At 51.3% G+C, this 27,805-nt stretch overlaps 1 protein-coding gene across 1 annotated transcript; it reads right to left on the reverse strand.

Annotated features, from left to right (window-relative positions):
* Nucleotides 1-1,133: 1,133 nt before the first annotated feature.
* RRP12 (ribosomal RNA processing 12 homolog) lies at nt 1,134-27,793 on the reverse strand. The gene is made up of 34 exons (XM_057506182.1): nt 27,045-27,793; nt 26,281-26,510; nt 23,894-23,977; nt 22,725-22,801; nt 22,045-22,150; nt 21,730-21,846; nt 20,575-20,713; nt 20,343-20,470; nt 19,389-19,487; nt 18,645-18,736; nt 16,865-16,976; nt 16,552-16,649; nt 15,243-15,357; nt 14,092-14,234; nt 13,765-13,886; nt 12,807-12,871; nt 12,554-12,716; nt 11,934-12,088; nt 11,600-11,667; nt 10,946-11,039; nt 10,031-10,189; nt 9,832-9,912; nt 9,509-9,614; nt 9,181-9,288; nt 8,509-8,666; nt 7,027-7,118; nt 6,695-6,856; nt 6,403-6,575; nt 6,039-6,170; nt 4,462-4,511; nt 3,070-3,142; nt 2,399-2,466; nt 2,011-2,093; nt 1,134-1,648 (listed from the first exon to the last, which is right to left on the reverse strand). The coding sequence occupies exons 1-34, from the start codon at nt 27,181-27,183 to the stop codon at nt 1,546-1,548; spliced, it is 3,894 nt and encodes a 1,297-aa protein (XP_057362165.1). The 5' UTR covers nt 27,184-27,793; the 3' UTR covers nt 1,134-1,545.
* Nucleotides 27,794-27,805: the final 12 nt, after the last annotated feature.

Here is a 27,805-nt window from a genome sequence, read left to right on the forward strand (position 1 = left end):
TTCCTACTGCATGTGGTTAACTTTCTGAGAAAGGAAATAGGAAAGGGCTGGGATAGGCTTAATTAGACTTACCTTGTGGCTAAAGTGTAACCACAGGGGTCATGGTTAGACCCCCCTGGCTACTAACAGCCACCTCTTTTTGACCACCTTTCCTGGTTGCTCACCAATTCAACTGTGAACAAGGTATGTAAGGGGCACCACCTCTGGGCGAAGTGAGGTTCTTCTCAGTTTCCTAATCCAAAATCAGTGGGAGGAAATGCCCTCATTTGGGAGGGCAAAGGAATTAAGTCAAGACTTGAGCTCCCTTGGAGGAGGAATGCAGAGCCTCTTGGGAGTATTATCTGAACCAAGGGCATTAAACTAGAATTATGTGTATGTATGTGTCTCATGTTTTCATCTCAAATGGGCAGAGAATCTGAGATGGGAAAACCTTCACTGAATGTCAAGGGACAATTTCTCATATTTGGGTGTGGAGTGATAACCCTGGGATCTTGTTTCTTGCTGGAAAAACACACACAGGTGTACCCTGGACTGATGGGACAAGTGACCTTATGAGCAATGGGAGGTCAGCACCTCTCCCTTCTCTGCTCTAGACCAACAAAGCTGGCTAGTGGGAATCATGTTGCTCTTTGCACAACTTGATCCATTTGACTGGGAAAAAGAAAACGTGATGATCAGGGAGGTGGGTGATCAGGCTGAACTTGGCACAAGGAGGGGCTCAGTAAACTCTGTTGAATTAATGAACAAAGGTGCTGGGGGAAACCTGTGCCCAGGGGCATCCTGGGGCAGCCAGAGCTGCAGATGTAAACAGCTCTCAGCTGTTGTCTCCTCTTTCTATTCTGAGTCCCTGGTGCTCAACCACAGCTCCACGGACCAGCCCTGGAGCATTCACTGCCTCTCCTGACCCCTAAGTTTCACTTTCTGACTAGGACTATAAAGTCAAATCAAGGAGACCTCCTGAACCAGTGGGTGAACGTGGGCAAATTCCATAGCCTAACCTGGGGCTTTCATGCTATGCCCTAGACTCGATGCCAGGACTTGGTCAGGAAGGGGTCAAGCCACTGTTGCCAACCACTGGACACTGTTCCTGTCCCTGGAGGGGGCAAGTGGTGAAACACTGTCTCTACAGGTAATTCATGGTGGTGCATGTTTATTCTACATCTGATCATAGCAAATCTCACATGTCTAGACCACAGAGCCAGGCTGAGTGCCATGTGGCTACAGGCAGCTGGAGGAAACAAGACCGTCCACTCTGATGCACACGGCCACTCTGGGCAGGAAGCACAGCCACCTTCCTGGCCTATTCAAAGACACTAAGGCCACATTCCCATCTCCCAGCCCCAGGGCCATCTCTAAAGTGTGGTTCCTGTTTGGAGCTTTCAAAGTCCTGCATGCCTCTCTGGAAGCCAAGCCTTGGTTCCAACAGTCATTCCGAGGCAAAGCTCTGCCAGAGCCTCGAGCTTCTGGAGTTGGTGTCAAGATATCTTGGGGGCTGAGAAGAGGACTTAGGCTAGACCTCAGAGCAGCCCCGGGGGCCTTCGGGCTTCAGGGCCGCTGATCCTTTCTGTGGGATTTATGGCCCACCTGGGACCCCCGCTGGGAAGCCTTCACCAAGCCTTTGAACTGTCCTTGGAGCTTCACCTTCTTCCTGCAGGGACAAGGAAGGGAAGGGTCACATCTCACTGAGAACAGGAGGTCCTGCTTCCCACATCAAAAGATGGCTCCCCCCAGCACCAGCAGGAATAGGGGAGAAAGGGTGCTGCCAGGAAGTGCGCAGCACATGACAGGGCAGGCCATGTACTACAGTGTTTAAAAGGGCAACTCAGCTCAGGTCAACAGTACATGTGGGTACCAACTACATGAAGATGTATGTGAAAAACCAAAAATAAAAAACTAGATGAGACTTGAGCAATTGAGTTGAGAGTTTACTGAGAATGAGGCCTTCCTTTCTATGGAGCCTGGAGCTCCGGCCCTAATGCCCACCATCCCAGCCAACCCCGCACACCATACCTGCAGTTGAACTTGGTTCTGTTGAGGGGGATATAGGCATAGGGTTCAAGCCGACCTTTCCTCTTCATGTCACCCTTTGCTTTCTGCTCAGTGAGTGAAACAGAAAAACAATCAGCTAGAGTGTGGGGTTCCCCTCCCCCCTTCCCCTGCCCTGGCAGGTCTGTGTCCTCCTTTCCCTTCATTCTCTGCCTTAGGTGGCACCAAGGAGGTCCTGTAGGCCTGGAATGCCACCCAGAAAAGGCCCTGAGTGTAAATGCTACCAAGACTGCAGCCTCCATCTGGCTGCACAGAAGTGCCTCTGCAGAAGGGTGATGGGCATAGCTGCCCTCATCCTTCCCCAGTGAGTCTGTCTGGGCCACTCCTCCTCGCCCCAACCCACGGCTCTCACCTTGGCCTTGTATTCGGCCCCAGGCGTAGCCTTCTTGGCCACAGGGCGATGGATGCCAGAGCCTCCAGCTAGAGGGAGAACACAGGGACATGGGTCAGACAAACCAGGGCACACCTTTCCACAGGAGCCTCTGGCCCTCCAGAGGTACAGCAGGAGCTCTGCTCCAAAGGTTTGGGTGCAGGGACTGCCCTTGGGGGAAGGAGGTAGAGGTGAGGCAACACAGGTGCCTCTAGCCTTGGTGCCCCTAGCAGCTGCTCTGGGGAGAGCAACAGTCTGGGAGCCCAGAGGGGCAGGCCCGATACTACTACTCCCAACGGCCACCTCCAAGACAGGCCAAAGTGGGCTCCCTAAACTGGCCTGCTCAGCACTGGACAAGGGAGGCAGACACCTCCCAAGAGAAGTGGTGGGTTGCAAACCTCCCAGAGGCATGTGTGGTTGGGGAAAAATATAGGGCTCAGGGCCAATTCTCCTAGCCCCCAGGCAGTCTCTCATCCAAGCCCTTCTTGGCCCCCAGCCCAGTCTTGGGTGACACATCAGCCAATCTTTGCTGGTAGCAACTGAGTACAACCAGGCCATGCAACCTTGTGGCTCTGCCTTCAAGTCCCCTGTCCCCTGTCTAATGCAGGTGACAGGGGACAGAGTGTCCCAACAGAGGAAAGTGGGAGCCTCACCTTGGTACTGAGGGGGCATCTCCAGCTCCTCGTCATCAGCCTCTTTCTGATGCTTGAGCTTCTGGTGTTTTTTCTATGAAGCAGCAAGCAAAAGTTGTGAACAAGGGGACACGATCATCCTCATTAATAATAATAGCACAAGCAGTCGTAGCCTGAGTTAGCAGTAAAGGTCCTCTGCCAAGCACTAGATCATCCCCCGCTTACAGATGAGAGAGTAAGTAAGCATCCAATCACATGGCTAGGGAGCACAGAAGTGAGGCCCCAGCCCAGGTGCTGACTGCAGAGCTCATCTCGGCTGCTCGGCCAGTCCAGTGAACCCCTACACCAGAGCTACACCTGCCTACCTGGGGCCCTGACCTCAGCTTAGCTAGGCAACACTACTATTCAATGGCATCCCACAGTGGGCACCCTGCATCAGGGTCTCCAAGACCCAAACCCACTCTCTGACTCCATAACTCTGATCTTTTATGTCTGGTTATTACCCAGTTCTCCAAACAGAATTCTGCTTGGGTGTAATGCTCTGATAAAGTAGTTCCTTGGGCCCTGGTGGGCAGATGGGCATTTGGTGAGGCATATGGGAATTCATGAATATGGTATTAATGAAAATTGTGATTTGGGAGGAAGTTTATCAGACACGGACTCATGTACATTCTATGTCCAAACTCATCAAGCTGCCCCAGTAATTCCACCAGATTTACAGATGAGGAACTGAGGCCTTGAAAGAGGTCAGGGAGAAGCCAGGATGGGACTCCAGAGTCTGCATCTGTACTAATAATGTATCAGCATTAATACCAGGGGTACCCAGGAAGGCCGGGTGCGCCAGCCAGTCTGAGAAAATAGAGAGAGAAAACTGCTCCAAGACGCCCCAGCAATGCTGTTCACTGGGCTTGGGAAAGACAGGTGACGGACGGGTGCAGGCTGGGGAGCTGGGAGGCTGTGCTCCATCCGGGGAGGTAGCAAGGGGCTCAGGAAGACGGGAAGGCCAGGGTTCAAGTCCCCAGTTTGCAGCTAAGAACCCCTGTGACCTTGGGCACACTACTTACTTCCTGCAAGTCCTGTCTGGAAATGGGGATGATAGGGTCCCCATGTCCTGGGGGGAGTAGGTGAGGTAACACGTGGGGTCCCTCTGCACTCCACCACAGTGGGTACCCCAGTCCCACGCAGGAGCCTGTCCCAGGGAGCACACAGGCCAGCTGTGGCGCTTCAGCCTGCACAGCATGTGCCCTCGGTACAGACAGTGCTTTCAGCTGGGCACCCAGCCACCTCTGAAGCAAGCACTGGGTGCTGCAGAGCTCCCCGGTCCGCAGGGGAGGGAAGGAAGGGGGTGCGACGGGCTGTCAGCCCAAGGCTTAGGTGTGAGGGCCAGGCCCTCATTCAGCAGGAATTACTTACACTCCTGACATCCATGCTTTCCATGAGGTCAGCCATTTCTTCATCTTCCCCTGGAGCCAAAAGGAAGAGAGGCCTATTAAGATTAGCATGTATAATGTCGGTGGGGGGGGGGGGCAGAGGAGGGCTGTGCAACACAGAGAAGACAAGTAGTGATTCTACAGCATCTTACTATGCTGATGGACAGTGACTGTAATGGGGTATGTGGGGGGGACTTGATCATAGGGGGAGTCTAGTAAACATAATGTTGCTCATGTAATTCTAGATTAATGATACCAAAATATCTATATCTATATCTATATCTAATAAATATATACATAAATGGAAGGAGGGAGGGAGGGAGGAAGGAAGAGAGGAAGGGAGGAAGGAAGGAAGGAAGGGAGGAAGGGAGGAAGGAAGAGAGGCCTGTGGGCACTCAGAGTGCCCGTTTTCCTGAAGCACATACAAATTACACCTTGCCTCTTTCTGGTTCATCAGGCTAAGGGAGCTGGCAATGCCAGTCCCAGAACACCTGCATCTTCCAAGGGAAGTGAGAGCCCTGAACGCTGCTCCTTTCTCTTTTCCCATCCTAGGCCCCAGGGACAACAGTCCCTGCAGGAAGTGGCGGCTCCTCCTCTGAGATAAATACAGGTCTTTGTGAGACTCTAAGAACACCGAGGCTTTCTGGTAAGTCAGTGATACCCCAGCCCCCAGACATTCCGCTCTGCAGGGAGTACTGCTTCATTCTCCTACTTGAGAACACCCCACCTTTTTTTCCTGTCCTGTATGTGCTGGGTCCTGTGTGGGGATATAAAGTATGATGTGACCCGATGATGAAGCAGCACAGTCACTTTTACACCAAGCACACACATATGCTGCTGCCTGGGTTACCCATTTCGTCTTCACAACAACCCTTTCAAGAGGGTATTGGCATTATACCCATTTCAGAGTGAGGGAACTAAGGCACAGAGAGGTCAAATAAATGTCCACAGTCACACAGCAGGTAAGCTGGGTGCAGAGGACACCAGTCAGGATGCTGTAGTGACTCAAGGTGGTGGGAACCACAAAGAAGAGGAAGGCAGGTAAATCTTAGAAGACAGGCTTTTGTGACCTACCAGATGATACATGAAGAGAGGGAGCAGGGAAGACTACATAGGCCTCAAGAGTCCTTATGCGTGAGTGTTCCTGGAATCAGGAAGTTAGGAGCACCTGGCTCTTTCCAACTCTAAATGAGCTTCAGGGCCTCAACCAAATTTATGTTTAAAAGAGTAAATAAATAAAAAGGTGAAGGACGAGAAGAAAAGAACAGAAGAGAGACCAACAGAGTATATCACGTATGGTAGGAGGAAGTACTGCGTTTTGAAAGTTCCAACCATCTGAATTACATGTATATTGTATGAATGGCTGGGTTACAACATAAAGAAATTTCCTAATGTGGCCAAAAAGTTTGAGAAAGTTGTCTCAGACACCAGCTCCTTGTATCTGGTTTTACCCATGCTCCCCCAAGAAGTGGTAACTGAATGAACAAAGGAGCAAACAGTGAGCACAGCCCTGGCCCAGGCCAGCAGCAGCTGTGTCCCGGGACGGGCGGGTGGTCCTACCTCTAGTGCCGTCCTCTTCCTCCATCTTGGCAGGGGCCACGTCCTCCTCCTCCCGGATGATCAGCCGGCCATCGGCACTCACCTTGAAGCCATGGTCCTTCTTCTTGCCCTGGCCCAGCCCAGGCCGTGTGGCTAGTGTGGCAGAGTTGGGCAGTGAGGAGGTGGAAGGCCAGGCCTCACCCACTCACACCCTTCATAACTACCAGGCCCAGGCTGTGCCCCAGCGGGTACCTACTGCACCATGAGGTGCCTATGTGAGGGTGTGGGGTACCCACTGGCTCCCATGGAAGTCTCCCCCACCGTGAGACCTCGCACCAAGGCAAGTCTGTTTTCTGAGCTCCTGGGCCAGTTACTTCTTGCTCACCTAGAACTCGCTGGACCACCCTAGGGTCCAGGAAGTTGAGGGGCTCGTCCCCTCCACCGTCCTTCAGCCACGCCCGGCTCCTTTGTCGTGTCAGCCTCCGTTGCTCCTTGGCCTGGCTCCTTTCTTCTTCCTCATTGTCCTCATCCTCTGAGTCGGCCAAAATCTCCTCAATGCTAAGGACAGGGAAGCCCACGTCAGGGTGTTCCCAGGAGAGGCAGGGCTGCTGGCACTGCCCCTGCCTCTTCTGGAATTTGGGGAGACCAGGTCTCCAGGACCCCACCAAGGGGCTCACCTGTCACCTTTGCCCTGAGTGGGCTCTTCCTCTTCCTCCTCCTCCTCTTCCATGGCAGCCTGGTTCAGAACGCGGTGCCTCTTGGCCCGGGCCTCGGCTTTCCGGATGTTAAGCAGGACTTTGTGGTACTCCTCAGGCAGCAGCCCCTTCACCAGCTCAAACCTGAGGGGAATGGAGGGCTGGTGAGGCACACTGGCCAGAGAGCACTAACCACGGTTAGGAGGGTTGGCCAGAGCCCTTCCAGCCCCAGCCAAGCCCCTTCTCTGCAGGCTCCCTGGGGGGACTGGAAACCCTAATCTCCTCCCCTGCTCCTCTGCATTCAGTGCACAGACCCAAACTTGCGGATGAACTTGGTGAACAGGTTCCGAAGCTTCATGCGGAAGTGCCGCCGCATATCGTCCGAAAGCTTCCCAATGGCTTCCATCTGCCAGGCAGAGCACCAAGGTTTCAGGGGTGCCCCCAACCCTGTCTGCCCTTTGACTGCTGTCCAGACCAGGGACAAGAACAATCGGGCCCTGCAGTAGCGCTGCTCCTGTCCCACTCCTTGGTCCAGTCACGCTTCCAGTCTGGACACCCTCCCATCTTTCCCCTAAACCCTCCTTTGTGACAATCCCAAGCACCACACCAAGAAGACAGCTTTAGAGTATTGTGAATGTGCTTGGCACCTTACATGCATTATCTCACTGAATCCTTAGAACAACCCAGTCAGGCAGATTCTATCATCATCCCCAATTTATTACAGACAAGGAAACTGAAGAAGAGTTAAGTGGCTGCTAAGTGGCCACAGAGATAGGAATTAGCCTAGGTCTAAGTCCAGGGTGTACACTTTGCCCCCCACACTGCCAGTTTCTCTTGGTTCCTCATGTCCTTTCTACTGCTCTGCGCTTATCTTAGGCTGTACTGTTTGTTCTCAAGCCTTCATCCAGCCTGGGGGGACCCATGTGTCTCTGGGGGCAGATCTCATATCCTGCAGTGAGTGTCTCTTGACGGGGCCAGGGGTTAGGGCCATCAATCCTTTGAAGGGCTTTTACAAGTTCTCAGAACCAGTGATAGTTCACTGCTCTAGCCCTTCTCCTCATCTTTGTTCCCCAGTCAGGCTACAGGCTTTGGAGGGTGGTGGCAGGCTATCCTAATTCTCATCTGCCCTTTCTTACCTTGACCCAAGGCCAGATATGAAGACAAAAGGCAAAGGACAGACCTGGAGGTCTGATTGTGAATCAACCCAGCTGCACATGGGAAACTGAGGCAGTAGATGCAGTGGACAGAGGGTTTGGTTAGTCCCAGCTTGCTGTCCACATTATACCCAGCTGGAAGGGGCCAGGGACCCAACAACAGAGGGCTCTTTGAGCCCTTCTACAGCTCAGCAGGGGCATCTGAAGGAGACTCCTCAAACACTGGAGGTCAAAATGTAAGAGAAGAAAAAACAGGCGACATGGGGGCCCTGCTGGGGAAGAGCCCAGAGTCTCAGTCCTGAGCTTTGGGTTCTGTTCCCAGCGTTGCTCACCAGCACTATGACACGGGGATATCTCTGGTCTTAGTTTCCCCATTTGTAAAAACCTGAGAACTGGTTTTGCCCTGCAGAGCCCTTGCCTCTATGGAGGGGCTGAGGGATGAGGGGTGACAAGGGGCAGCACTGCGCCCCTTCCTCGCCCCCACCAGGCTGCCATTCCCCTGCTGGTCTCTCCCAGGGCCCCTGCATGACCTTCTGTTCTGTAAGGAAGCAGCTAGCTAAACCATTTTAAATTTGCTGGCTCACTGGGTTCACGCCTATTGCTCAGAGACCATACTGGGGGAGGGAGAAGAGGAACACTCACCACCAGCTGCACCTGCTTGGCCAGGTGTGCCACGTCCATGACAACCACAGCCACCTTGATGAAGCCCAGAGCTGATTTGACCACATCGCGGGTGCGGGAGGCTAGGAGCAGGCACACATTCTCCAGAAGCTGTTCCACCGTGCTGGTCCCCATTAGACCTGTGGTGACCAGAGGGCCACTGTCAGAGACACCAGAACCGCAGCCAGACCCGAGACCCCTGCTAGGTTCCAAGAGTAGGAGCTAACGCTTGGGGGACTTGTGTGTGCCTGGCACAGTCCTAGTCATTTTGCATGGTGGTGTCCTTTTGACCTTTTGCCACCCTGTGAGGAGGTGCTATTTTTCTCCACCACTTAGAGGGAAGAGAGTGAGGTTCCAATAGGTTTGTAAACTTGCTCTAGGTTTCATGTGGTTATTAAGTGGCAGAACCAGGACTAACATCTGGGCATGGGACCTAACCGCCACTCTGATACACTCAATGGCAGAACACAGGGCAGCTGTGGGGAGGGAGGAAGGCCAAGCTGAGTAGCAGTTGGAGGGGGGAGGCAGCCGGGCTTGGTTTCAGCTCTTCCTCCCCCGTAGGAAATTTCCCCATTCTGGTATGGTAGCTTCTCTGTCCTGACCTTCTGGGCATTTTCCTACCCTGCGGGTTTCCTTCCAAGAAGCAACATTTACCTTTAAACTCAAAAAGGAGGTGGGTCAGGGCCAGGATGCTGCAGCTGACCATGGTCACAGCACCCACCAGGCCGGGATAGATCAGGACGAGGTAGCGCTGCAGGGCTTCTGGGAGGGCAGAGACCAGGACAAGTGGCACCAGGGTACAGGCTGCACACTGCATCTAGGGCCCACCAGGTAGGGGGATTCCCTGCCTGAGGAGCAGCCTGCCCAGGTGCAGAGCCAGGCAGCTCTCCCTACCTTTTCTTTCCCCAGTGGTTTTGAGGGGTGCCTTCCCCAGGCCTGTGAGCAGAGCTTCCTCCCCAGTCCCATGTCATCCAGGACTCACCTTCCTGGTTCGGGCCAAACCGAAGGAAAGCACGGCCCATCTCCACGAGCAGGGCAAAAGCATTCTTCCGAGCACCCACGGACACCTCCTTGGTACACAGGATCACCTGCCCAGACGGCCCCATGGGCACATATTCCTGAGCCGGCCACCCTGGGGTTGATGGCCTGAGGCAGGAGGCGGGTAAGGGCACCCGCCACCCCTAGGCAGAGAATGGGCCCACTCCTGCCCCCAGTACTGCCCTCCCCTAATTGGGACAGGCCCTCAGGAGCCACACTCCAAGGAACCCCTCAAAACCCAGATATTCCCCACTCTGCACCCCTCACCTCTGGGACGAGTGCAGTGATGAACTCCTCGTGCTCAGATGAGAGCTTCTTCACAATATGTATGAGGCACTTCAAACGGGGCTGTGGGCCAAGGAGGGAGCACCAGTCAGAACCCCGCAATGCCACCCACTGCTCCCACGGTAGTCCTCTCCTGGGGGTGCCCACCCTGCCCTGGGAGGGGCAGCCCTGGAGTCCTCACCCTCTTGGCAGGTGAGGAAGTGCTCCGCAGTGAGTCCAGTAAGGTCGTCTTTAGGTCCTCCAGGTGGCTCTGCACAAAGTGGGCTCCAGGGCCCTGCGGGCTGGCGCACACCTCCTCCAGCACACGGTAGGCCTTTTTCTGTACCCCATGGGCCTTGCTCTGGGAGGGTGCGTGGTGAGTGGGGATGGGTGAGGAAGGGGGGCTGGAGGTCCTCCACCTGTCCATCCATTCACTACCCTCCTCCTGTCCAGCAACATTCACAGAGCAGCCACCGTTCACCATGGCCAGCCCTGGAGGGGATTCAGAGAAGCGGCCACCCTCCTGCAGCCCATGTGGTCTGACAAGAAGGCTGGTGGAGTCTGGACAGTGAGAGGCTAACCATGCCAGGCAAGGGATGATGCAGGGAGTGAGGCCAAGTCAGCCCTGCCTCACTCCACTCACCCCCTCAGTAACGCTCACCGCACACTATAAACTCCAGTGCCTGGGATGCATCAAGGCCTGCGTGCCTCTCTCTCTAGCTGGAGCACTCTCCTCTCTCCTTCCTTACCTAACTCCTTGCTGTTGCAAAGGAGCACTCTGTCAGTGCATCCAGGGCACCTCTCCTGAGGTCAGCAGCCCTGCCCTGGACTTCAGTGTCCACCTGCATCTTCCACCCTGTACTCCTCACACTGTTGGGAAACTGCCTATTACACTGCTGCCATAGTGGCAGCTTTCCCGAGGTCACTAGGGCCTGAGTTTTGCCTGGCCACACCTACATACATTCTAAACAGAGCACAAAGGCAGCCATTCCACAAGAAAGCAGATGGGGACCTGATCCTGGGCAGCAGCAAGGGATGGAAATGCTCCTGCCTTTCTAAGGAGCCCCTGTCTTTCTCCGAGTGTGGTCGTGTGGGACTCGCAGGCTCCATGGCTCACCTCCAGGTATGGTCGGATGGTGGAGTACAGCTTGCTGATGGCGGCTTCATCAGCGTGAGGAGCCAGGGCCACCACCAGGTCCAGGACAGACAATCTGCTCAGAGGCAGGAGAACAAGGAGGGGCTTAGTGGGGCATAGAGCAGGGCGCAGACTACCAGTGCTTATGTCTACTGTGTTCTGGGGAGGCAAGAGAAGTCAGGGTGAGCAGAACAAGGTGCCTCCAAGGAGCCAGTGAATAATCACTGCTTGCACCTAAGTTAGCACTCATAAGGTAACACACACTGTTCCAGGTGCCTAGTGTGTTAACCCCTTCAATCCTCACAGCGGCCCTATACAGATACTATCATCATCAAGCCCGTTTTACCCATGAGGACACAGAGGCACAAAGGAGCTAAGGAACTGTCCAAAGTCACACAGCTGGTAAGTGATGGAGCTGGGATTTGAACCCAGGCAGTGTGTTTCCGAGGTTCTCATCCTTCCCTAGCCAGGTATAATGCCTCTCCAGGAAGACAGAGCCAGTCAGACCTCATGGTAGAGCAGGGACATTCACTATCTCAAGACTTTCCTAAATAATTCTAGAGAGATTCCACAGGGCTTCTGTTAGACATGTCTTCTAGCTCCCTGGGCTGCCCCAGCTCTAGCGAAGCCTTTTACCTGGTAAAGGCAGAACTAGCAGGGTCGAGCACCTTCTCACTGGCTTTTTCCAGGAAACCATTCACCAACTGGCAGCCACCATGGGATGAGAAGGAGGGAGTTGATGAAGAAATACAGATGAGCAGTGGGTCACAAAATCAACACCCTCTTCCCTCCTGCCCACTATTTGGAAGCCTCCAGCCCAGCTCAGGCCAACCAGCCACACTGGTATCCGGTCCCCTGTTCCCCAGGCGACAGAGGCCTAGGTGAGCCCTGGTGAGTACGGCCTTCTCAACAAACATAACCCAACACTCACCCACCTCAGAGTATTCCTCCCTGCCTTCCGCCAGCTCACCTGCGGGTCAGTAATGGTGAGGTAAGCTTTGATGGTTTCTAGCACAGGCCGGCGAGGGGCTGGGGTGTCTCCAGCTGCAACAGGCTGCCCATACAGGTTGAAGAGGATGGGCAGAAAGTTCTTGGCAAAGCGGCTCACTTCGGCACGGTCGGCCTCTGGCAGGAGGACCAAAGTTTGCATGAAAGGGGCAAGAGTTGACCCCACCTCAAAGGCTACTAGGGCTGCAGCCCAGAGGCATCATTTTGGAGGACCCATGACAGGACCTGGAGTCACAGGCTCGGGACTTCTGGGGAACAGGAGTCACTGAGGGCAGATTACCGAGAACTAAGTGCCACCATGGTCTATGCTTCCCCATGGCTCCTGACCTGGGGGTCAACCAAGTGTCAGCCTTTAACACTGACCGGGTAACCCTCAGCAGCTGTCAGCACACTGAAGCAAAGAGCAAAGGGGTAGTTTTCAGTGTCCTACTAACTCCTGAGGTCCCCTCAGAGGCCTCAGGCCCTTACAGAGGATAAGCTATAGTTCAGGCAGTGAGCCACAACAGGCCACGGCAGGGGGTCAGGACCCTTGCCGTTGCAGCCATCATCCTAGCAGCCCCCCAAGCCGGAGGCCACACGCACCTGCCTCACAGCCCTTGGCGATGAGGGTGCGCAGGGCCTGGCACACAGTGACCCTCAAGTCTGGGCGCTCGCTGATAGCTGTGCCCAGTGTCCGTGCCAGCCCTCTGAAGGACGCAGCCACATCCGTGGGCTTTGTGCAGAACCCAGGCAGGAGGGTCCAGATCTGGGGAGTGAGGGGACAGTAAAGGAGAGTGACGCCCAGCATCTCATGACCCTGCACTATCCAACCCCATCCCACCAATTGACCCCTTACCTGCCACTGGAGTGTGTCATAGATCTTGGACTCCACTGTGCTACCCGCCTGGGCCAGGTCCATTGCTGGGGTGTGACACAAGGACACAGCATGACCCTGGGCACCCTCCTAGCCCAGCAGGCCTGATTTTTACCAAAACCAACAGTCCAATGATGACAGGAATTGGGTGACTGCCCCTCCCCATAAATTGAAGTATTTGTTCATTCTGAGAAACTGTAAGACTATAAAACAGAGGATGCCTCCCCACAATCTTGCTCCCAATGGATAGCCACTGTTTCTTCTATTTTTTTAAACACATGCAGACTTTTGAAAACACAAGTAGTATTTTATACTGTTCTAAAACCTTGTTCTGAAACCTTGTTTTACTTGACAAAGTTAGTGACACTTTTTGAGCAATTTCTACATGGCAGCCTGTGTAATGTTCACTTATGTGATTATTTAACCTTCACAATGTCACAATTATCACCCCCCTTTTACAGATGAGAAATAAACCCAGAGTTGAATAAACTTGCCCAATGTTTCCAAAATGTGGAGTGGCTAAGCTGAGATCTGAATCTAATCTGTTCAACTCACCATCTACTAAACAGGCCCACTTTCTTTCTTCACGATGACCACAACATGTCCATAGTGGGGTTTTACCACCATGGACTTCACGAGGACCCAACTGAGGGACATGTAAGCTGTGTCAGACTTTTTGCTAAGAACATCTCTGCACAGATATAAACTGGTGTGTACTTATGCCCCAAATACTTCAAACTGGTCTAAGTATGTCCCTAGTGGGAGAGGCAGCCAATGTCTGCCTGCCACAGGGCAGGGTCCTGTAATGGGCGGGGTAGCAGGGTACTGAATGCCTCGCCAAGCCTCAGAGCAGGGGGACACTGCTGAATGCCCTAGGACTGGGGGTGCTGCATGAGGAGCGCTTCTAGCTCAGGTTCCAGGACTGAGGTGGGGCCCATACCTTTGCTCTTCAGAGTGGTAGCCAGGGGCAAGAAGTAGGTAGTGAAGAAACCAAGTCGTGTTTCCCGGACGTGGTCCCGGATGACGGGCAGCAGCCAGCTCCGTGGGAAATCCAGAGTCTCTCTGGGAGAAGGTAGGGAGAGCCCGGTGGGGAACAGATGGTGGCTTGGAGGGCAGCACACCCAGAAGTGCATCCCCCACTCTGGCCTCTCCCGCTGATTGCCACACGGCATAGGGAGAGTTGCCCCAAGGCAGAGACGCCCCTGAGGAAAAGCAAGCTGTCTGCTCTCCTGGGGCTCACAGGGAAGCCAAGCAGAGTCACACTTACTCAGAGCCGTCAATTTCCAGAGGCACAGCCCCTAAAATCACCTCGGGTCCCATGCTGGCCACCGCGGCCCCCACAGCCTGGTCTAGAGCTGCTGTGTGGGGGAAGTGCGGGGAGAGCCGCAGGTCACACAGGGACTGGAGGCACTGGAGCAGAGAGAGAGATTAAGAGATTATACATTGAGATGTGCTCCCAGGGCAGGCACCACAGCTGAGTTCTCTCCAAGAGGATGAGGCCAAGAGCAAGGACCCAGGTGACACACTCTAGGTCAGAGGTCACAAACTGATAACCAAATTTAAGCAACTGATATGTTTGACCCTCCCCCAATGCCCCAGGATTTTTAAAAATTTTGTATTCATTAATAACATGTAAAAAATCAGAAAATTTTATATACAAATGTAGATTTCCAGTTTATCTTGAAAAATGGGAAGAAAGGTCTGGCAAAGGCAGACTCACACGCAACAATTAGCAAATTAGAAGGCACTGAGGAGCGGTTGCTTCTTGAGAGCTGTCATCCTCCGGTTCACCACAGCCCTGCAGAGCCCCACGGAGAATCTCACTCCTCATAGAACTGTCTAGACTCTCACAGGAAGCCAAGTTTGCCAACCTAATCTATTAGGGCCCAGGCCAGGCTTCTGGAGGAAGGCTGGCTCCTTTCGTCCAACCAGCCATGAGGACAGTCCACGGAGAGAGGGCCACGTGACACCGGGAGCTGCCCCCACCTGCCGATGCAAGGGTCTGCGGCCCGTCCTCAGGCCCCCGCCCTCTCCCAGAGCTGGGGAGGACCCCTAGCTGATCCCTGATCCTTAATGTACTCTGGGATATAGAAACCTCTCTGGAATCTAGGGTTGCTTAAAATACTGTAATCACCCGTTATAGAAAATGAAGAGAATTAGAAATTCAAAGAAAACAGGAGTGAAAGAATCACACTGGTTCCCTATTCAAAACCATCAACTTCAACCAGGACTAGTGAGCAGGTAGAGGGGAGAGGGCCTGCCCCTCTTCTTGTTTCTCCCACATTGGCCCAGTGACCTTCCTAGGCACACAGTCCTGGGGGAGGGGGAGTAAAGTGCAGAGATAATACACAGGCCCGTGAGGAGCCCACAGTCCAACAGTACCACCTCCTTCCCTGGCCCAGCAGCTCCAAAGCTCACCTTCTTCATCACAGGATGAGCCTGCCTCCCACATGCCTCGAAGAAGACACACAGCAGCTGCAGCACAGAGCTCCACGCTGCATGGAACTTGTATGTCAGGCCCTCCTCCACTGCCCTGTCAAGGGAGCAGGCAGTCAGGGCCATGGTCATGCTCACCAGGGCCCCAACCAGGAAGTCCATGGCTGACCAGGAAAGGTGGGGCCCAGGAAAGGCTGAGGAGGAAGAACTAGTACCTACAAAATGTCCCTGTGCTAAGAGTTTAATTTATGTGATCCTGGCATTTAAAGAAACATCTATGAGGTAGGCTATTTGTTTCATCTTCAGACAGGGAAAAGGAGGCTCAGAGAGATGAAATAACCTGCCACAGTCACCCTGCTAATGGCTAAACTGGGCCTGCAAAGCCCAAGCTTTGTCACCATCCCTGCTTCCTCAGTCTGACCTGAGATGGAATGGCAGGGTAGTAACAGGTGGTCTGGGAAATGGCAGAAAGTTGCAGCTTGCGGGCTGGGCTGGCTAGCTGCTGGTCCCTCCAGCCTGTGCACCCTTGGTGGGCTCCACCTCCCAGTGTAGCCCCCTAGAGATTTTAGGCAAAAAAGGCCAACAGGGGTCAGAGTGGGGAAAGAGGTGAGCTAGGGGTAGGGCAGCTCTATTCCTAAATTGTTCATTCCAGATCTAGTCACAGGAAACAGGCCTATTTCCTCACGAGAGCCATGCCCCAAGCGCCACACCTGGAGCTGACAGACCAGGGAGAGACACCAAGGATCCCCGCCCTTTTCTTGGGACCATACCTGTGTGCTTGGTGCTCTGAGGCACCTCACTGCCTGCTGGGAGGCGAGGGTGGTCGATGCCCATATCTGCATGGATTCTCGCCTAAGCATGGAGGCAGCACAGCACATGAGCAAGGGCGGACTGTGTGGTCAGGCTGTCACTTTCTAGTTGGTGACCTCAGCTTGCGCATTGGTAAAATGAAGGTCAGTATCTATCTCCTAGGACCCTAAGGACCATCAGCAGTTTCTACTGAGTGCGTCACTATGTGCCAGACACCGTCTGAGAACTGTACACATCACCTCATTTAATCCTCATCTCTGTTAGCAACTCTGATGAGGACCCTGAGGGACCAAGAGGTGGAGGAAATGTCCCAGAGTCCACGTTCATGAGCACCACGTGACGGCACCTATGTGGGGCCAGCACTCAAACTGACAGCTGCTGCTCTGGCAGTGCACAGAAAGTGAGAGGGGCCTCTGTCGTTACAAGGAACTTTCAAGAAGGTACACTTTATTCCTTCCTATCTCAGATGCTACAGTCTCACCTGAACATCTTGGCAATGTACTGGGCAGGGCCTGAGGCCGAGAAGGTCACGGAGCCAATGCTGGCCATGTGAGGAGTCACACCTTCCTTCAGAATCTCCTGCAAAAAGAGGCCATGGCTGTCTGGGCACAAGATGGCCCCCCAGTGCCACTCAGCCCTCCCAGGTGACTGCTTCCTGAAGCTTCTAAGAAGCCCATCCCCATCCCTAGGACACAGCTGGAGGTCAGGAGCAAGTTCTGGGAGACAGGGCAGCCAGCAGAACCTCATGCACTCTCTCCTTCCCCCACTAAAGCTGGGGCTGGGGTGCTGCATACCTGGAGGCTCTGAGTGGCAGCTGTCACCACCTGCGAGTGGGCGGACAGAAGGCAGGTCATCGCAGTTCCAAAAAAGCAAGGCAAGTGGCCCAGCCCCAGGTCCCACTGCAGCCTGTCAATATAAAAGACTTCGATGGTGCCAGGGCTTGGCCCTTGGGAACCCAGGTGGCCCAGGTCTGGCAATGGTCACTGATCTGCAGGGCTCTACAAGGCCCTTCTGGTGGCAATTTTTTTAAAGTGCTGTTGTTTAAGTAATAGCTATGTGTGGCAAAAAATTCATACAGGTCTTCAGACTATAAAATGAAGAGCATGCCTTCCCTACAACTTTCTCCCAGGCTGACCCTCAGATACACTTCCCAGAGGAAAATCAAGATTAAGTTTCTCAAATACTGTTCCATAAGTTTTTACACACATATAAAATAACATTTGCTAGCATTTATGTAATACTTATCACATTCCAAGCACTGACATAACACACATTAACTCATTTAAACTGGGATTAACTTCTATTACAATTCCCATTCTATCAATGAGGAACTGAGGCACAGAAAAGTCAGGTAATTTTTGCCCAAGGCCACCCAGAGAGGGTGTGGGTGTGTCCAGAATTCACACCTTGGTAGTTTGGCTCCATAATAGGCAAATAATCACACTATCTATCCTATTCTGTACCTTACATTTTTCTCAATATATCTTAGAAGTCTTTCCGTATCAGTGTGCACACATCTAATTTCTAACAGCTAACTTACTAATTTCTAACAGCTGTGTAGTATTTCACTGTTTGTATTTAACTATTCCCCTCCTGGGCTGTTTCTAGTTTTTTTGTTTTTTGCCATTATCTATAGTGCTACAACAAACATCCTGGGACACGGATCGTGGCACAGCTGTGACAGTGACAGCCCTCCTATGTGGTAAATCCTGAGAAGTAGGGAATGAGGTTATTTTGCCATTTTCGAGCACCTCCAGAAAAAAGGTGGACAGTGCAGAAAAAAGGACGTGTCTGGCAGATACAGGCTGGAGACCTGGCTTTGCTCCATGGCAGCTGCCTGACCAGCTAACTCATATTCAGAATGGGCCAGGACCTTCCTCATGCGGTGGTTGTGATCAGTGGGATGAAAAGCAGCAAAGCACTCAGCCCAGTGCCTGAGAGAGAGCAGGCCAGGGGGAACTCTTCCGTTGGGGGAGGACAGACGTTGTGTGGTGGAGCCTGGGCAGCCTTGGAGACCCTTGGTTCAGGCAAAATGCAAGTCACAGCTGATATACTTATTTTCTTCTCAGGCTTATTCTGGAAAAGTGGAATTATCAAGCAACCACTATTAAGTGGTCAAGCTCAACTATGAGTGTTACAACAGAGACACAAAGCAGAAACTGGGTTTGCAAGACTATGACTCCCCAAGAGAACCATTAACCCAGGAGGGCGCGGCACGGAGCCTCAGAGAGGGGATGTCCTCTGAGAAGGAAACCAATTGCACAGGATGACAGCCAGGGGGTGACAAGAATCAGGGTGGAACTTGGGCCCCAGCCCGGGTGTGCTGCTCTCAGCATGTCTTGTCACCCCACACAGCTGGCTGGTAAATGCTCTGGCAAGAAAGGCATTGGCCTGGCTAATGGAGGCTGTAGGATCTTGCCCCATCCTCCATGAACAGCAGAGCTGGTCTTCAGCATGCTCGACAGAGAAATGCTGCCACCCTCTCTCCAGCTCCTGGTTCCTGTCCCTCTCATCTGCACTGCAGAACAGGTAGCCTGGCTGGAGGACCTGGGACATCCTCCGCCATGTCCCTACCTGACCAGGTTGATGTGGGCTTTCTCCATGACCTTAAGCCAGGCCAGCAGGGGCTGTAAGTCATTCTCGCTGGGAATATAGTCATACAAGGCCTAGAAGCAGGACAGGGAAGAGGAAGGTGAAGCAAGTGCATTCAGCAGTAGCTTAACGACAATGACCTCTCTCCATCCCCAGACACCAGCATGTCCAGTGACAGGGCTACACACACAGCCCCAGAACTCATAGCCCCTTGGCCTTCCCAGCTCTTGCCTTTACAAACTCCATGAAGCCTCTTCCAGTCTGTTTTTATGGGAGAAGAGTCTCTAGAAGCAGTCAAGTAAAACTTGGGTCACATGACCCTTTGTGAACCTGACAAAGGCCATGGAACCCTTCTCTGGAAAAATGCACATGGGCACAAACACACACATTTTGCAAACAATTTTGGGAGGCATTTATGTTCCTTTCCCCCAGATCCATCGAAGGATCTCTAAAGTTGACAGCCACTGCTCAAGGTATCTGTTAACACTATGAGACTATGATGAAATAGTTTAACTACCACTAGGTCAAGAATCAGGGTCCCCAGCTTCCATGGACACTGAAGTAGCTTTGGTGGCCAGTCTCCCAGCTGCCCACCTCCTGTTGGCCTACCTACTGGCCTCCTCCACTGCGGCAGCCCAGCGTGGTCCATTCCACCTCACTCTGTAATCAAGTAACAGTGCCCCCCACTTCACTGCCCCTCCCTTACCCCCCACCACCAGGCCTCACCATGATGATCTGGGCATTGAGCTCTGCTGACAGGGTGCCTGGGTCAGGCTTGGCATGGAAAAGGCTGTGAAAGGTCTGCATGGCACAGGCTGTCACCAACTGGAGAGGACACACAGGCTTAGTAGGGAGCCACAAAGCCCAGGGCTGTACAGGGCTCCTCAACCTCCCTCTGGCCTACCAGTGGGCTAGTGAGGAGACCTGGGCCCCTGACTTCAGACATGCTCCCCATACCTGGACACAGAGAGGACTGTCACTTTAGTAAATCTTGGCAGCCACCAAAAAATATTTTAATGATTTAAATAAAGACAGTGGAGAAACACGAACAAAATGTTTTTAATATAAAGAGCTAAAAAAGCACATTATAAATTGTTTGCATACTATAATTATGGCTGTATGTTCACGTTTTTATGTATGTTTGTTTATCCAATGAGAAAATGTCTGAAAGGATACACAGCAAATTGTTTTAAGTGGCTTTTTTCCTTTTAAACAGTGGGAGTGTTATTTACATAATAAATATTTAAAAATATGTATGTGAACAAACACAAGAAGAGAATATATAAAGATGAAGAGAATTGTGCTAGGACGGCAGAAATGGACAGGATTGTTTTTATGTACCTTAGAGGTCACTACACTGATTTGTTAGTGGGCAAAAGAAGAAAAAAGAACTGCCGCCGTGGCTGGAGTGGAGCTCCAGGCTGGGAGAGGACCGATGCCTTGCCAGCCCTCACGGTGCCACCCTCACTCTGCCCCGACCTCTGAGGCCAGGCCCTCACTGGACCAGATGGCCCCGTCTAGCCAGCACCAGGAGGAGACGGCGTCCTTGGTTGTAGCACCAGCAGGGTCGGGGCAGGGAGGCCCCGGGCCCCGAGCACCAGCACAGTGGGCCTGGGTCTGAAGCTGCGTGTCCCCTCCCGCGGCATGTCCCTGCCTGCTGGCTCTCAGGCCTGAGCTCACCACATGGCTCAAGGTCATGACCCTGAGGAGAGTCTCACTGCAGCTCTTCACCAGGCCTTCCGGGAAGCAGGGCAGCAGGTCCTGCAGCAGCGTCAGCAGGTGCAGTGTGGTAGTGGCCTCTTTGGAGCCTGGCAGAAAGAAGGGAGCTGAGACTCCAGCCCACCCTCAGCAGCCCCGCCCTCCCCCACTGGCTTCTGCCCCCACCTACCCTGCCCTCCACCTGGCTCCCTACCTCCAGATTTTTCAATCTCCTGGATGCAGAACTTGGCAGTGGAAATGGCAGCAGGGTGATGGGCAGGGGTCTTTTCACTAAACATGAATTCACTGCCCTTGAGGACAGAGCACACTCCATGCTGGGCAGCCTTCCGGATCTGAGGGGCAAGGAGAGTAGGGAAAGGGCTGTGTGTGTACAGACTGCGGAGCTGAGAAGTAAGACAAACCTCAGCTCCAACCCTGCTCTCCTAACTCACCCAACAGCCTTCAGCAAGTCAACTACTGAATCTCTGAGTTTCCAAGTCCTCATCTTTACAGCAGGGATTCAGTCATTCACTCAGTCACCCAGCAATAAATACCAAGTGCCCACCAAGTCAGTCACTATTCTTGGTGCTGCCAGTTCGGCAACAAACAGCAAACGACTCACATGATACTTAGGAGGCAGAAAATAAACAAATGTGCGCCAAAAGGCAAAAGAACTTTGCAGATAATAAAGCGGGGGTTGCGACTTTTATACGGTGCTCAGGGAAGTCACTCCAGTGAAGTGACATTTCAGCAGACACCTGAAGTGAGGGGAAGACCACATGAATACACAGGGAGGGAGGTGGAGCCCACCAGGGAGCAAAGCACTTAGCACACAGGGACTCCTATGACATGAGCACTATTCTGTGCTCCCACTCTCTATTTCAGGAGGAAACAGGAGTGGCCCACCACCATTTACTGAGCACCTGCTACAAGCCAGGAACTGCACCAGGCTTATGAAGAACACTGAAGTCTCCCCACCCGCTTGCAGTAAGTTTGGTATTATTATTCCTCTTTTACAGCTAAACCAAGATTAAGTAACTTGCCCAAAGTCACAGTATAAGCAGTGAATCCAGAATCCACTTGAGGTCTATGAGACTCCAAAGCGCTGCCCTGTCTCCCCTCCCACCCTCCTGCCACTGTAGCTAAACTAATGAGGCCCTGACTAAGGAGGCAGCAGAGACTCGGGCAGGGCCTGACAGGGAGCCTCCTACCCGTCTAGAGCTAAGCACCTGAGGCCTCAGGGGCAGGAAGCAGCTCTGGGCAAGTCTAGTACTCAGGGCAGCCTCCCCAGCCCACCCGGCCAGCCCAGCCAGCCCTGCCTACTGGAGTGGCTGGCCCCTCCTATATTCAGGGGGCCCAGCAGCCTCACCTTGGGCTTGGCATGCACAGTGAAGCTCAGCAGCCCGTGGTACACCTGCAAGGTCACAGGGTAGCTCCAGGCTTCCAGGTCCTGCTTCCGCAGAAGGGTGGCCAGGCAGGACAGGACCTTGAGATGAGATTCAGAGTCTCTCAGCTCCACCCTCTTCAGCCAGGTGGAAAAAGAGCCCAGGTTCTCACTGACTCCAGAAAATCCCGAGGGATCTGTCTGAGGGTCCACAGAGTGCCTAAGCGCCTCCGAGGGAGCATACAAGCTTTAACCAAATCAGATGGGCTCTGGAAGATGGCACAAAGACAAAACACTAACCCATCGGAGGGCAGAGGTGGAACCAATGCTGGCCTGGGCTGACATGATATCCATGAAGGCTTTGGAGGTATCAGAAAACTTCCTGATGAGCACAGGGCTGGGTACGCTGTGGGGAGAGAACAGAGAAGGTCAGAACCGGAGGGGTCTCCTAGAGCGGCTGGGGCAGCCCTGGCCCTGGTCTGAAGGAGGGAGCTGGACAGAGGGAGGTAGTGCTGGCCCAGTCACTTACTGAGTGAGTGAGCAATGGTCAGGACAGAAGCTCACCCCCGTGACACCCAGTTCAAGTGTCCCTGCCATGGCACCCGAGCTCCCCACCTCCCTGTTCTCCTCTGCCCATTCTCTGTACTGCCTAGAGATGGGCCCTTAGAAGCTCACCCCAATCCACCCTCTACCCACTTTCCAGCTAACTGCAGGCCTCCAGGGATCCTGGCACCCACATTCCTCCCCACTCTCCTGCCCACTCACTGCACCAGGACTGCTCCCTCCCAGGCACCAGCACTCACACCCTGTCCCCTAATGTCCCAAGCCACTCTGGGAGCCTGATAATGAAGAATGCCACCTGACACATAAGTATCCTCCTGTTCTTTTTAACAAGTCCAGGTCCTGGTGCTCCCATCCATCTGTACTCTCTTCTCCCCTCCACAAAGAGATTTGGGGTTCAGAGAGCAGCCAGGACTCACCGCTTCAGGACAAGGTTCAGCAGGTAAGCAACAGCAGCCAGAGACTCTGGGGATTCCACCGCTTCCATTGTTGTCATCTGAGGACCACAACACAGGGTGTGGATGGGAAATATGTCATATGGGAAAATGGAGTCTGGGGGCACCATGTGCACAGCACAGTAGTCATGACCAAGAACCCTCCTGTCAGAGGTTCAAATCCCAACTCTGCCACTGTGTGACTTTGGACTAGCAACTTAACCTTTCTATGATTCAGTTTCCTCATTTATAAAATAGGGCTAAATGGTTGTGAAGTTTAACTGAATTAATATATGTGAAACACTTAGAACAGTGTCTGGCACATGACAAAAACAGTATGTTGCCATCTAATTTACTTCATTATTCTAGATCAGAGGTTTGAAAACTTTTTTTGGAAAGGGCCAAGTAATAAATATGTTAGGCTTTGCAGGCCACATATGGTCACTGTTGCATATTCTCCTGCACAGCATATTATCCTTTAAAAATGTAAAAGCCATCCTTAGCTCTCAGGCTGTTACAGGCCTTGGGTCAGTTATGCCCATGGGCTGTAGTTTGCCAACCCCTGTTCTAAAGAAGTGCTTCTCAAACTCTTACACCCTTAAAATTGTTTGAGGATTCCCCAGAGAGGTTTTGTTTACATAGGTTATATCTACTGGTATTTACCATAAATGTGTGCCATAAAAATTAAGTGAGAAAATTTTCAAATATTAAAATATGCAAGCACAGGTCCATTAACTGTCAAAATAATGTCATCAGACATCACGTTACTTTTGGAAAACTCCATGGTGTGCTCATGAGGCCACAAGAGTGAAAAAGGTAAATGATGTGCTAGTATTATTATGGAAATAAGTTTGACCTAGGACCTTGGGAACCCCAGACCACATTTCGAAAACCATTTTTCTAGAGGATCCCCTGGGCCTAACTCAGGTAGTTCCATGGATCAAAGGCAGGGGAGGTGGAACCAGAGTAGTGGGTTTTCATAAGAACAATGTAACAAATGCCACCAGCCTTACTAAGCCATCTGAGAATGACTGAAGCATTCACCTGTTCAAGGTTGTCGTACCCAATTTCCACACGTCAGGGGCACCCTCTTCCCTCTACAGGTGGAATAACCTGCTCCTCTGAGTACCCACCCCCAAGTCATACCCACTCACCAGTGCGGCAAAGTACTCAGTCTCTGTCTCCTTCCCTCCTTGGGAGCGAATCACCTCAGTGACAGCAGCCAGAACAGCACAGATCTGCGCATGAGGGAGAAGGCACCTGTGACATCTATTTTAGATCTAACCCTATTGCAGGGTAGCCTCTTTTCATTGCTCCTTCATAAATTAATCTCCTGGCAAGGCCTAGTGATAGATAAGATGAGCTGCGTTCAGAGCCAGGGTATATACCACAAGGCCTAGCAAACAGGAAGACTCAGACATGTTTGCCAAAACCCCATCTCTACGACTCTATGTCTTACTGAAATACCTGCACAAAATTGTAAACATTTATGTACAGGTGTGTTCACCAGAGCAACAAACTGGAACAACCAAGCAGCCAACAACAAGGGATTAATAAAGTACTATTATTAAGAAATAAATGATAGATTCAAATGCTACTTAACTATTGAAAAGAATGAGGACCAACTCGGTATCAACTTAGAAATACTGTTCAGTGGGGAAAAAAAGTTGCAGAACAGTGTAAATGAAATATAATCAGTAAACCTTAACAAAACATGGGTAAAAAATATACAAAAAAGTCTAGAACAGTAATGTTAATTATAGGCTATTGAGCACTTGAAACATGGCCGGTGTGACTGAGGAATTTAATCTTTAATTTTTAAATTTTAGTTAAATTTAAAAACAAACACTTGATCCCATTATTGGAAAACACAGATTTTGAACAATTGGGTATATGAATCTACTGTTGCAACTAAGTTTTATGAACTCAAAATACAAATTAAGTATGTCTAATTAAGATTTAGCATCCAAATGGAGAGGTAAGGATAAAATACTGCTAAATCTTGAAGATGTAATATGCTACAACTAATATAAAACATCTTATTTTTTATATTGATTATATGTTGAAATGATCTTTTGGTTATATGGATTAAATAAAACACATTATTAAGACTAATTCCACTTGCTTTTTACCTTTTTTAGTGTGGCTACTAGATAATTTAAAAATGACATATATAGTAGTATGGGAAGATGCACTATGTCCCACTATTAGTAACTACCATGAAGGAGTTAAGTTGAGAGAACAGTTTTCAAGTTTTATTCTACTCACATCATAACTACCATTTATAATTTGACATTTTTTATTTAAATATTGAAATATGAATGCATATAATTTTTAAATATTAATAAGAGGAAATGAAATTTAGTTCTTGTTAGATACAATATTTCTAATATTTTCTATTTATTTCACATTAATTTACCAACAGATGTTCCTTGAAAATACTCTATGTAAAAAGTTCTGTGTTAACATGGATGGAGCTAGAGGATATTATGCCCAGTGAAATAAACCAGGCAGAGAAAGACACGTATCAAGTGATTTCACTCATTTGTGGAGAATAACAACAAAGCAAAACTGAAGGAACAAAACAGCAGCAGACTCACAGACTCTAAGAAGGGTCTAGTGGTTACCAAAGGGGAGGGGAGAGGGAGGTTGGTGGGGAGGGAAGGAGAAGGGGATTGAGGGGCATTATGATAGCACAGGGTCCAGGGAGGGTCACAGGGAAGACAGTGTAGCATAGAGAAGACAAGTAATGACTCTGTGACATCTTACTACATCGGTGGGCAGTGACTATGGTGGGGTGTGTGGGGGGGGACTCTATAATATGGATGAATGTAGTAACCACAATGTTGCTCATGTGAAACCTTCATAAGATTGTATATCAATGATACCTTAATAAAAAAATAGGTAACAACTTGTTATTTTTATAAAAAGAGAAACTCATTATAAAAAATTATAACAATACAGAACATTCAAATCACCTAGAGTTTCACCATCAATAAATAAATATCATTTGTTTAACACCATTATCACATAAATGTTATGTAAATGTTATATACATGCTTTTTTCACTTGGCATAAATTCCCTGGAGAGTCATCCAAGCTTTTGCATGTATCAAGAGCTTATTACTTTTTATCACTGAATATTCTATGGATATATCATAGGTTTAGTCACTCATTCAAGGACATCTGGGTTGTTTCTATTTTTTTGCTATTACAAATAAAGTTGCTGTGAACTATTATGAGGAGAAAAAAAGAAGTTCTGTGTTAGGTATAGCTGACAAGATAAATGTTTGGAAAATATTTCTACCCTGGAGGGCTTTACACATGAGCAGGAGAGATTTTATAAAAAGCAGAAAGTGGAACCTGCCCTCGGAAAGGTAATAAGTAGGGGACGCACTCGTATTACAAAAGATGGGACAGATGACACATCATCCAGAAATACCAGCTGATGTTAGCCCACTGCAGTCAGCCAGCGCTGAAGAAAATAAATAGCGGGAGTCTGGCCCCTCCACACTATCCCAGGCCCTCTTGACCCCCCTACCTCTTTGTGGGCAGCCGAGTTGGACTCCCAGAAACGCTGCACTTTGCTGAAGGTGACGTTTGTGCAGTCGGAGAGGCCGCTCAGGAAGGTGGCCGAGGACTTCTCCGTGAGAGCCGGCACCACCTCTTCTTCTATGGCAGTCTCAGGGGCTTCGCTCCCGCCCGGGCGCAGGGTCCCCGACTGCAGCTCATTATGCAACTTCACTGCATCAACTGTCAGGTCGCTCTTACCTGAAAACCGGAGGTACAAGGTAAGGCCCCCTCTTTAACCTGAAATTCCTTTTGGCCTAAAGAACAAGAATCACCGGTATGAAACAAACCAGCCGAGTCCAGGCCCCCAACCAACCCCAAGAGCCTGAATTCCGTACATGGCCTGCCTCTTCAGCCCACTCTACTTCTCGAACTCAAAACCAGAAAGGGAACCCTCCAGATCAAAGTTTCTGCTTCCCTGTTACGATGGCAAAGCGTCGGTGGATGCCAGCTGGGGACTGCACTCAGAGACTTGGGAAATAAACGGAAATGAAAGCGCTTTGCAAAGAGCCTGCCGAAGTTAATTCTAGCTAAGAGTCCCAAATCATATCCGTGCTACCCTAGACAAGTCACTGCCCTACGGTGGTCTCGATTTCCGCGTGCTAAATGGGCAGGGTGGGCCTTTACAGCGGGCTGCAGATAGGAAGGTCTACAAAGTGAAAGACCCAATGCCTGGGTTCCGAACTTCCCAGAACCCGGCCGCCGCCGGCCGCGCCCGGGTCTCGATCCTGCTACCTGAGGGCCGGCTGAAGAAGCGGCTGCGGGCGGCCTGGCGGTGGCGGCAGATGGCGGGGTTGCTGTCACTGCTATGGCCTTTCTTCCAGCGCTTCAACTTTGCCGAGACACCAGAGGGCAACTTCCCCGAGCGACCCATGTTGACTACGCCGGTACCGAGCTTAAAGGACCAGCTTCTTGGGACCTAGAAACACGAGCATGACCCACATGCGTCCGAAGCCGACTTTACTTCCTCTTCCTCCTGCGTAACTTCCGGATTTGAGTGAGTTACTACGGCGAAAGAGTCAACATCCGGTCTTAGCTTTCTTCCAGGCTCGGGCTCCAGAGGAGATCCGTTGTTAGGGAGGAAGTTCTGTTGCTAGGGAGTCCCCAGGACTCCTCCAGGCCCACGATTCTTGGCCACAGGAGGGAGCTTTATAAAATTAGATTCCTTTGGAGGTTGAAAAGCAAACGTACGTTTATATTATTTTTGAAAATCTAGTATCAAAAGTAAAGCATAGAAACAAATTCATTTGAGAGTCAAAACCTGGACAGATCTTAAAGAGTGGAAATCAGTTTGGCCTGAAAAGAGAAAAAAAGCAGCCAATGATGCTCTAAACACAGCTATTTTCATTTAGTAAACGGGATACCCAATTGCTAAACTGTGCTTGCCTTATTACGGCACTCAATCCCCTCTTCTAATTCCACATCGGACCTGCAACCAATTCAGAGCAGATTTCCACTCCCCTGCCATCCTCCCCCAAATCCTTTAGCCAGATCTC

Source organism: Manis pentadactyla, chromosome 8 (genome assembly GCF_030020395.1).
Source record: "Manis pentadactyla isolate mManPen7 chromosome 8, mManPen7.hap1, whole genome shotgun sequence".
In the NCBI taxonomy this organism is placed as follows: domain Eukaryota; kingdom Metazoa; phylum Chordata; class Mammalia; order Pholidota; family Manidae; genus Manis; species Manis pentadactyla.

Excerpts from the sequence above, each read along its gene's own strand:
- RRP12 (XM_057506182.1), bottom strand. The coding sequence starts at position 27,183 with ATGGGTCGCTCGGGGAAGTTGCCCTCTGGTGTCTCGGCAAAGTTGAAG. Across the intron at positions 4,512-6,038 it reads GGAAGAGGACGGCACTAGAG|GGGAAGATGAAGAAATGGCT; the intron begins GTAGGACCACCC and ends TTTTGGCTCCAG. Across the intron at positions 2,094-2,398 it reads GGGCCGAATACAAGGCCAAG|AAAGCAAAGGGTGACATGAA; the intron begins GTGAGAGCCGTG and ends CTCACTGAGCAG.